Below are 11032 nucleotides of genomic sequence, written 5' to 3'. Positions count from 1 at the left end.
AAAAGAAGACAATGAATAGTCACATATATTAACTTGTACAAAAAAAACATAAAATTTTCTTTTCAAGAAAAATCTAACTTTGCATTGTCATTGTGGCTAGGACCTTTAAATTCCACTCAATCTAGTACATCTCTAGATGTGCATTGCTACCTCACATCAACTTAGCCCAAGTGATCTAGAACTACAACCTTCTTATTAGATTCCACTCTACCTTAAATGTGTGTCAATTTACTCTCATGAGATTTTGTTGGAAGAACTATACAAACAAATGCACACATAATGTTCTGCATACATGATATTCCAATACACCTACATGCACACACAATATCGTGTAGTGTGAACAAAACATTATTCCAATATCTCGCAACATAAGCAGAATATCCTCATGCATGTCAAGGCCTTGTGAATCAGCAAGTGAAATTAAGTTTTGATAGAAACAATGAAACAAAACTTTTGATAAAAACAATGATGATTGAATGATGCATGTAGCCAATTAGAGATGATTTTTGTCTCCTCTTGTTTATCCAGTTGGTTTGTCCACAATGAGCTGTTTTATATAATAGATATACTTCACACACATCATACTCACTTCATGTAGCATTTAACTTATCCTCACATTTCATTGCATTTTTTATTCATTTTTTTGGTCCACTCCCCTCAAACCTGCTCCGTGCGTGATGAGACCGTCGGGTGACGAGACAGTTGCGTAGAGCTGATGGATGCTTTTCGATCATTTTGTTGAGCTTCACAACAACTCAACCGTCATATTCGTCTTGGTGGAGGTTAGAAGCATTTTCTCTGCATGGTATTAGAATGCGTGTGCATTCGAACATGAAGATCAGAATACTGTGGCTCTCCGTTTGTCAATTGATGAAGATGTGTTGCCGCCTGTCAGCCTGTGATGCGATAACCTCGAATTTGTACGATTGGCGGGATCCGTGTGGAATAGAAGTTTGGATCTCCTTGCACAGATTCGCTTGGATGTTTTCACACGGCTCTTGCTGAACTTTGTTGAGCTTGCATTGTCTGCTTAACAGCTGTCTTTCTTGTTTTCAGGTCTCGCCTGAATTAAATTGTTCGAAATCTGGTTACATTACAGAGCTAGGGACCTTGTCTGAAGTGATATAGTGTATTCAATAGTGCGTTAGGTTTTTTGGTTTAATGATAAAAGATCGGTAACGATGAATCGTTTTAAAGTCCCACTTGGTCTTCATACAATTAGCACTTGCTCTGTTTGGACTTTTCGCCTTGAAGCAACCTGCAATGGAGGATAGGCCGCTCAGACTTTGATTGGTTAGGAAGATTTCGTAATTCAAACGTGCAGGCTGATACCACCAGGGTTCAGCCTGGACATGTTTCGCAATATCATCCTGACAAGCATCATTGCTCTTAATTCGCAAGCACACATGGTGTCAAATACCATGCAAGCTACGTGTGTATATGCTTCTCTCTGCAGAATGTTTCTGACTGCTCGTAGTCTAAGTATTGCTTGCCTTTTAATACGGACATGATCTAGTCACATCTCTGTTTTGCATGCAAAACAATATTGTTGAAATTTAATCCTTAATTCGTGGACTTGATTTACTTGGAGAGCGTGGATCTATTTGGAGGGCGTAGATCGGGCGAGGTCTCGCAAGTTGAGCAAATTTGTCAACATGGTTGCCCTGCACCATAGATCAACTCTTTCAGTATTATGATCCATGTTTTGTAATCTTATCAGTTAGTCCTGAGGCACTGGGCATTCAATCCACCGATCCACTTCTCACTTAAAATTTATTTTGAATTCACATCGCTGTTGTGTTCTGCTGGAACTAGGAAGGAGATTGGATAAGATTTGAAGCTCTTAATCTTTCTGTCTTACTGTGGCTGCTGGCGACTTACGATTGAAAATTGTTCAGGCAACTTTGGTTGTTTGTTTGTTAACAGGATATTCCTCCACAGTGATGAAATAGCTTCGTGCGAAGTTCTCATTCACGCGTATTTTGATTGCGATGTTTCATCGTGAATATTTCACAGTAATTATAATCTTTATTATTATACTTGTAGGTTGCAAGGCTGATTATCCCAAGCAAGCTGATGAGATGGCACAAGGGCTTCTCAAAGGTGCATTAATTTGAACCATAGCCCTATGAAGTGTGTGGATATATATATATATATATATATATATATATACATATATACATACATATATGCATGGTTGAATAAAGAGGTTTATTTTACAATGTAATAAAAAAAATAAAAATAAAATAAAAAATCTTTTTTTCAAACAACATTCTTGAATCTGTTTTTTCACTAGGATTTTAAGATTTATCATGCTAACAATATTATATATTTTTTTATCACTATTTGTATAATTTATATGGAGATTAATATAATGTATATATATTACATATATAATACATATATATTTTATCACTATAAGTTAATTTAATGTATCATTGAGATTTGCAACAAAATAGCTATGGATTGATGTTAAGGTTTAAAGATATAGATATTTTGTAATAATTAGCTTAGAGTTTTATGAATGGCCATTGATAATTCAGTTCTTTGCATTAATCTACTACATGTTCTGACAATTATAATACACATACTTTTAAACTAAATTTTATATCTAAGAAGAGTAATCTCAATATTATATGATATAAGAGGATAAAAGTATTTTTTGTTTGCATGTCTTATATATGTATTTAGATTTTTTAAAATTTATATTTTTTTATTTATAATGTATTGCCTAGCATATTATTGTTTGAAAAAAAACATGTATAAAGTTTTATAGTTGTTTTAATAACAATTCTAAAATTTTAAAAATATTTTAGTCATTTAAATATTTATTTTTACTATTTTTTATGAAAAAATTCTCCATTATAAATATCACTTAGTTTTTATTGTTAACTTTTAAAAGTGTTGTTAATAATTTATATTATTATAGATATAAAAACATGATTTACATTGTGTTGCCAATTGTTTTTAGAAGGCCTTACTTTTTTTGGTTATTTCTCTCTTCTTTTTATAATTATTATTATTTTAAATAGCTTACATTGAATAAAAATCTAAAATAATATTTCTCCTATATATTTTTGTTCCGAATCAATATATATATATATATATATATATATATATATAATTTAATTACTTCACAATCTATTCAATAAACTGATTTAAAATGCTTATTAAATATATTTGTGTTTATAATTATATGGCTCTCTAAAAGAATATGTAATTTTTTTTCTAATTACTATTTCTAACATTAAATTGGTTTGTTCCTGTATGAATTGTAATTTCTCCTTCTTAGAAATATTATTTTATAAAATTTTGTATTAATTTTTTATTTTTATTTTATTTCTGTGATATTTTCGTATAATTAACTTTTTTGCTCCACAACAATATTTTTTTTTTCTATTTAAAAGCATATATTTTAAATAGATAATTTTATTTTTAAAAATTCTATATTTTTATCTGTAGAAGAAATTACAATATTGTCTTTTTATACATGTTAAATTCTTGCTAGTATATTTCGAGTATTTTTTGTTTTATGAAGATTTTTATTAAAAGTGAAAGTAAATAATTAACATTTATTTAATGAAGATCTAATAAAATAATAATTTTAATATTATTGACATGAAAATGACTTTATAGATATTAATGGAAAGAAATAAAAATAAGAGTGCTATTTTAGTACATGAATAAGTTTGTTAATTTCTTTTAGTATATATATATATATATATATATATAGATATAGATATATAGATATATATAAGTATATAATTTTAACATTATATATTTAGAATACAAATTTTATTTTATTTTAAAGTATAATTGCATTATTTGATATATAATATATGAATTTTATTAAATTATAATATTTAATACTATAATAGTTTTTATTTTCAAATTATGACTAAATCATAAATATGTCCTTTATTGTATAAGTAGCTATAGATATATAAATAATACTCTTGTAATAAAAATAATAAGGATTGAATATTAAAAATTTTAAAAATTTTAAAAATTGAAATTCTAATTCTAATAATGATTAAATTATTGTAGATAACATTTATATTTTATTAGTAGTTGTTAAGTACAAGCATTTACATCACAAAAGAAATTACCTGAATGTATTTACGTCATAACAGTAATTAGAAAATTTACATCGAAGCTTTTGTTTTAACTCTATATAGCACACCCAATTAGTGACAATTCAGAATCATCCTTCTTAATCCAATAAAAAGCATTCACATGATGAAAAATTTAACGAGAATGGAAGTGAATGCACTCACATTCTAATAGAGAATGTATGAGAGAACCCAGTTATAAAAATTTCTAACTTGCCCAGTACAGTGGAAAAAATTTGCTCCTGAAGAGACATAGTGAGAACACCACACAAGAAATGATGGCTGTGGTTTTCACTGGTGTTGGCTTTTTGACGACAAACACTTACATATCCCCTTATTTACACACACACACACACACACATATATATATATATATATATAGTTCTAGTGGATTTTTTTTTTTTTTTTTTTTTTTTTTGTTGTCAGATGGGACAAAGCCAAGGGAGAAAGGGGAAGGGGAACAAATGAAGCTCTTGTTCCCAAATGAGTCAAGCCCTAATTGGCTTGTGCCAGAGAAACTCACCCCTGTAGCAGCAGTACTTTGCACATCTTTGGTGCCTGTCTCAATACATCCATCCATCCCACCCATGGCTAGTGGAATTTTCATCCCTTACGGATGAATGAACCCCATGGATGAATACATACAGACTCACACACACTGGAACTAAACCATGGGTTAAGTGCAGGCAGGCTCCATGATCCCCCATAAGCGTGTGTGTGGGTGCCCCTCTCCGGACACACGCCGAATTTGTATTTTTGCTGGCGTCCCATCCACCCCCCAAGAAAAAAATTGTTTTTTTTTTTTTTTGTTTTTTGTTTGGTATTTCAAACCAGCGGCGCTTCGTGGTGATATTCAAATACCCCCATTGCACAAAGATCAATTCTCGGTTGTCACTCCCGTAGCTCCCTTCGTCTTCCTTGTGGTCTTCGTCTCCACTGCAGGTTTGCTTGATTCCTTCGCCTACTTCCTTCGGGACATGCACGCTTTTGTTGCCTATAGCCGTAGCTTTTTGAAGCGTAGTTTTCATTGAGGTACTTCGTGAGGTCTTTGGGTGCCGTCCTTCTTCCTCACGTTGAAGTTGGTTATGTCGTGACGTTTTTGTTTAGTTTTGTTTAGTTTTGATTAGTTTTGTTTGGCGAGGGTTTTTCTGTATCACGGTTGTGTGAAGTGATGTTATGTGGAGAGCTCTTAATTGTGTTGAGTTTGTACTAGCGAAGTGATTTATCGAGCTGCTATCGGTTTCAAAGTGCTGCAATGTCTATGCCATTCTCTGAAAAGCTTTTTCCCCCTGGTGTAGTCTGGGTACTGTGAACGTCCGTTTGTTGCATCTGAGCTGAGGTTCATGGCATTTGCGGTGGTAGCCATGTTACGTTCTCGAGTTACCATCGTGTGGCGTCTCGTTAGAAGTTATGTTCCGTTTGTTCAGTTTATCAGCAAGATTTTTCGTTTACTGTTGTTTTTGTGGCCTTCATTTCTAGTGTTATTCTTATTGTGACACACACGATCATCGGAGGAGAAACTGGGAGTTGGGTTCTCCTCTGTGCTGATTGTGAGTCTCTGGTTGCAGTTCTAGTTTTGTTTCAGGTAGCCATGTCGAGGCCGGGGATGGTTATCCCAGTGACGGTGTTGGTGATGATGATGGTGGTGGGTGTGACTCCGGCAACGACTCCCGCAGCCGACTGCAATGCAGCTACGGCGAGTTTGTCGCCGTGCTTCGAGTACGTGACAGGAACAGGTGCGACGCCACCCAAGGAGTGTTGCTCTGGATTGAGTACCTTGAACGCCAACAGCCCCAGTTGTCTGTGTCAATTGATCACGCAGCTCAACGGCAGTAGTAGTGCAGCGTCCTCTGTAAACATTACCAAAGGTTTGAGCCTTCCGAAGGATTGCTCGATCACCTTAGTGACCACAAATTGTCCCGGTAAGAATGTCTTTCGATCATCAACGAGTTGATTTCGTAGTTTCTTGCCCGCATCAGTAATGAGACAGTGCCCCGGTGTAATGCAAAGACTATTCCAAATTTTGATGCTATGAACGGTTCTGTTCCGTAGTGTCTACCGAAGCTGCTGACTTAACTTTTGTCAGTATTATAAACCTAACTATGTATGTATGGCCGGCATGAGTTCCATGTTGTCTGATGTAGCTCATTTTTGCACATCGTCATTTGTTTGTGAATTTGTCGCTCATCAGTTAAGAGATGACATTGTCATTTCATTACCAATAGATGAAAAGTTATTGGCCAGGTTTCTCTCCAGAGGATGTGTTGCTTCGGGTAGTCTGACTTAAACTACTGCGAGTTACTTGCCTGTGCCCTTCCTAAACTTATTAGCAAATTGTGCAGCTCTGGCGAATTTGCCTCTTTCGCCACCGGCCGGCACAACTACGACACCAATGACTGGTTCTTCAGGTAGTCACAATCATCATTCTCAAGTACACTGGTAGTCCTTTATTATGGAGATTTTTTAGGTCAGTTCTGGGATGGAAGTGAAGAAAAGTCATACATTCGAAGTCGTGCGACATGTGCAACGTGTTCGAAACCGTTTAATTCACTCACAGTTGCAACGTCAAATCAATAACATCCTCGTGGCCTATCTTTTAATGTCACAGGTCCTGCTGCAGCCCCCGGACCTTCAAGTGATGTCTCAAGGCTTTTGCCGAGCAGCTGGATAATGGCCTTGGCCATTGCAGGAGTGCATGCGTTGTTCTGAGAAGTGTACGTGACAAGATTATGTTAGCTAGTTATTGAAATTTTTGTTGTTTTTAGCAAAAAAATTGGAACGCTTTGATATAATGTATGCGTTGCACAGACAACAAGCAACTTTTTCTTTCTCTGCAGTGTAGTTTCGCAAGTGTCCAAAACCATGAACCCGCCACAGTGTCGGGAACAACCCTCTTGCATTCGCTTCATCCCATAATATCCTCACTGATAGATCTTTTATAACAACTCACTTCCTCGTAGCCGCAATAATGCCCTACCATTAAGGTTGCCGCAGCTAGCTAGTAACAGACTACAGCATATCTTCCACTTGTCCAGCTGCTCAATCGTCCAATGCCATGCAACTCTACCACCATTAATGTTGGCCTACCGTTGCTATGAGACACCTACACACAGTTGTGTGCAATTATATCCTTGCCAGAATGCATGATGCGGCTACTCCTACTCATAGACTGCAACCACTGTTACATGATCTCCTCCCGTGATAAAGCTGTATGTGGCAGGTTAACACGCTGGTGCCATATTTCGCTAGTGACACAGCACAGAATGTATTAAATTCAACCAACCTGTTAGATGGACAGACAGGCATCCCCGTACATGTCCATGGCATTGATAACCCCATTGATGGGTGACGGTGGAACTTCTCTGGCAGCATTCACAACCACCGCAGGTGCGCTCTTTAGCACCCCCCCCCCTCCAGCCTCTACTGCCAGGCTGATCCCCGAACCCACCTCGATAGTCTAGACTTGATGCAATCTGGGCAACTTCATTTAATGAAGATGAACTGAAACAAGAGCTGTAGCAGGAGCTAAGTGGTATTATCACTGTGTTGGAGATCTGTAGGGAAATGAGCATGACGTGTGAGACATCGGAAGTTTACAGTTTTTTTATGAAAGAGTAGCAGTAGTTTATTATACATATTTTTCAGAGATAGACAAGTTTACCTCCACCAAGTAGAGGCAGTCATTAAATCTTCTTAACTTATGATGTGCATGGACACTCATGCTGAAATGGGAAGACTGTTTTCACCTAGTAAAAAAAGGTAAAAAAAAAAAAAAAAAAAAAAAAAAAACTTGACTATTTACTCTACAGCTAAAACTAAATGTCATCTAACAAAAAGAGAAGTCAACAATGCTTATTATACAAGAGGAGATAGCAGAAGGTAACTATATTTGAATAGGTGTTCTTTATGTTGTACATATTACTATTATAGAGAAGAAAATTTGATGGTACTTACAAGAAATAAATTTTGTTGCCATATTGTAAAAAATAGTTCAGTAAATTAATAGTATTTAGTATTATTCCATAAATGAATGAATAAATGAATTTATCCAAAGATGGGCAATAATTTTATGAATTTTCTACTATCACAAAGTATTCAAAGTCAAAAGTACTCTAAGGTATAAATATCCAAACATATTAAGATTTATTTTTTAAAATTAAAACTTGGTAATAAATTTTGAATAATATTTTTTTATGGTAGAGTAGAAAATGTATGAAGCAACATAATTGAATTTTCTATTTTTATGCAATAAATTACAAAGAAAACCTTGCAAACATCACACATAAGTTTCTAAACAACTATTAAAATTTTAAAATTTTATTAAATATTTTAGAATAAAATTATTAAATAATATGTTATATTTTGAAATATTTTGGTCATTTTTTGACAACTAAAATATAATAATGTAGTACAAATAATTGTTGTTGAAATCATATGTGTTGCTTAAAAAGTTATAAAATAAATAAATTATCTGTTTTATTGCAAAAAACACAAAAGAATAAAACAACAATCTTTCTAGCCTACAAAAAGATGTAACTTCTAAATTCTTAAAATTTTAATTAATTAAACGGATAAAATATATTTTTTACAAAAATAATTTTTTTATAATAGATTAGTATTTTTATTGCTATGTGCTAGATTGTGCAAAAAAAAAAGATCAAAAGTACTATAATATTAGTTAATTTTGCAAGGATTGTAAAAAATATCTTAAAATTATTTTATTGAAATATTAATTTTAAGTAAGTTGAATAATACCAAAATTTTAATTATAAAAATTAATTTAATAAAAAAATATATTATATTTTATACTTTTACTTTATCTAGTATTAATATTAATACCTAATATGATACACACATATATTAAAAAGTAAACTTTGCAATTCTTTTAAAAAATGTTATAATAATTTTAAAATGTAGATTCTAAGGAAGTAGATTTAAATTAAGAATCCTTTTTTTCCTATTTTTATTGCTAACTTTAAAATAAATCCTATTTTTAGATGTAAAATTAAACAAAAAATACTACTCCAACAATATTTACGATATGTGAAGTTGTTGGCTCCTTAAGATTGGGTTTAGATTGGTGGAAGCAACAAATACACTCAATGTTAATTTAACCATTAAAAGAGGCACATTCACCAAATGATATTCATATGGAAATCATTGAACACTAATATTTTACCATTATGCAGCATGCTCTGAATTAATATTGAAAGTGTCATTAATTTTTGTGAAAATAAAAAGGATTTATATTTTAGAAAATTTTGTGAGCTTTGAAGCAAATCTACTAGTAAAAATTTGTGGATTTGTAAATGAATAGCTGTAATAAATTTTTATTATAAATTGAGCTTTAGATGATTAGATTAAAGATTATTGAAATACAAATAGATTAGTATTTGAGAAATTAAATTTTAAAGACCAATATGGTATTATAAGATTTGCAATAATTTTCTAAGTTAATTGAGGTAAAATCTCGTAGAATAACAAAATATTTGATTTCTAATATTTTTCAAAATTATGGAAACAATTGAACAATGCAGAAAAGAGGTATTGACATTGGGAGCTTAGCATTAGAGTTGAAAAAAGAAGTTGGTGACATTTAAGCAAATTATGAGTTTTTTTTTTGAATTGGTAAGTTTGACTCTCTTTAAATATTTTGTGCTTATTGTCAACCAAAAGATTGAAAAGTGCATAATTTTAAAGTAAAAGATCAATAATTAATTTATTAATTATTATGGATTTAAAATTGTTACAAATTTTAGATATGACATTGTTAATCTAACTTAAGATTGGTTAAGATTTGATTAATATTGGACTAAGATTTATAAATATTATCAAAAAAATATTAGATTTTTTTAATGTAGTTATATAGGATTTTTAAGAATTTTATTAGAATTAATTATAATATAATTAAGATTGAATTAAATTTTTAAAGATTTTATTAAAGTTTTATTAAAATTTGATTAAGATTGGATTGGATTTGATTAATATCAATTGGAATTTGATTAGGGTTTTTTAGGATTTGATTAGAATATTTATGGATTTTATTATTATTAATTTAGAATATATTTTAAGTTTTATAAAAAATTATAATTAAATTAGAAATGTATTAGAATTTAATTAGGATTTGGCTAAAGCTTATCAAAGAATATTTATAATTTATTTGGAATTAATCAGAATATGATAATATATGTCTAGGATTTTATAAGGTTAATAAGATGTATTTAGAATAATTGAGAACTTACTTATATTGTTCAAGATTTCCAAAGGGTGTTTTTAAACTTCTTATGCATTGTTTTGGGTATTAAATTCAACTTTAAGCTAAGATCAAATTCTTCTACAACCAGATGTTCAATGCATTTCTAGAATGATTTTTACATAACAAGACATTGTACAATAAAAGAAGTTGCATTAACACCTAGTAAATGAATGGTTGGATTTTTTCTTAGAAAAATGCAACTATAATAGTAAAAGACGTGCTCAAGCTTGTGGCTTCCACAACATGTAATATGGGCATTCTAAACTTGTTGATTTTGTATGTACAATCTATTAATGTGTTGTACAAATATCTTTTTGAAAGTAATGTACATCGAAGTTGGATAAAAAATAAGGAATTTACCTTTTTTTTTCCAATGTATGTGTATGTGTATTGGAATGCAAAAACACAAAATTTCTTCATAAGAGCAGAAATGGATGAACAACCATCTAGATTAAATTTACAAAGATATTTGCATTCATCGTAGATGGTGCAAGCAATCACATGACTTGTACAATCTCTCTAGTCTAATGCATTCACTACATTCTTTGGCACTACCCATGTAGCAAGCATTTATATGGTAATCTCTTTTTGTGTAACTTGAAGTCTATAAGCTATGAGTTGGCTTGTCAAAGATGCAAAAGGTCCATGATTATATATCTTATTT

The 11032-nt window shown here is 31.8% G+C and overlaps 1 protein-coding gene across 2 annotated transcripts; it reads left to right on the top strand.

Annotated features, from left to right (window-relative positions):
* Nucleotides 1–4792: 4792 nt before the first annotated feature.
* LOC112291087 (non-specific lipid-transfer protein 4.3) lies at nucleotides 4793–6942 on the top strand. Of its 2 annotated transcripts, none has more exons than XM_024538068.2 (4): nucleotides 4793–5054; nucleotides 5681–6034; nucleotides 6455–6520; nucleotides 6721–6942. In XM_024538068.2, exons 1-4 carry the CDS (start codon nucleotides 4808–4810, stop codon nucleotides 6819–6821), a joined length of 768 nt encoding a protein of 255 aa, XP_024393836.1. In that variant the 5' UTR covers nucleotides 4793–4807; the 3' UTR covers nucleotides 6822–6942. The 2 variants fall into 2 exon arrangements, with proteins under 2 accessions (XP_024393836.1, XP_073394871.1); XM_073538770.2 differs by having other exon boundaries at nucleotides 5009–5144.
* The last annotated feature ends 4090 nt before the right edge of the window (nucleotides 6943–11032 follow it).

Source organism: Physcomitrium patens, chromosome 14 (genome assembly GCF_059467195.1).
Source record: "Physcomitrium patens ecotype Gransden chromosome 14, ASM5946719v1, whole genome shotgun sequence".
In the NCBI taxonomy this organism is placed as follows: Eukaryota; Viridiplantae; Streptophyta; class Bryopsida; order Funariales; family Funariaceae; genus Physcomitrium; species Physcomitrium patens.
This window is presented reverse-complemented; position numbering and strand designations above follow the sequence as displayed.

What these genes read in the sequence shown, in the direction of transcription:
- LOC112291087 (XM_024538068.2), top strand. Translation starts at nt 4,808, where the DNA reads ATGATCCCCCATAAGCGTGTGTGTGGGTGCCCCTCTCCGGACACACGC. An exon ending in GGTCTTCGTCTCCACTGCAG is followed by an intron (nt 5,055 to 5,680) that starts GTTTGCTTGATT and finishes CTCTGGTTGCAG; the next exon opens with TTCTAGTTTTGTTTCAGGTA. An exon ending in AGTGACCACAAATTGTCCCG is followed by an intron (nt 6,035 to 6,454) that starts GTAAGAATGTCT and finishes CAAATTGTGCAG; the next exon opens with CTCTGGCGAATTTGCCTCTT.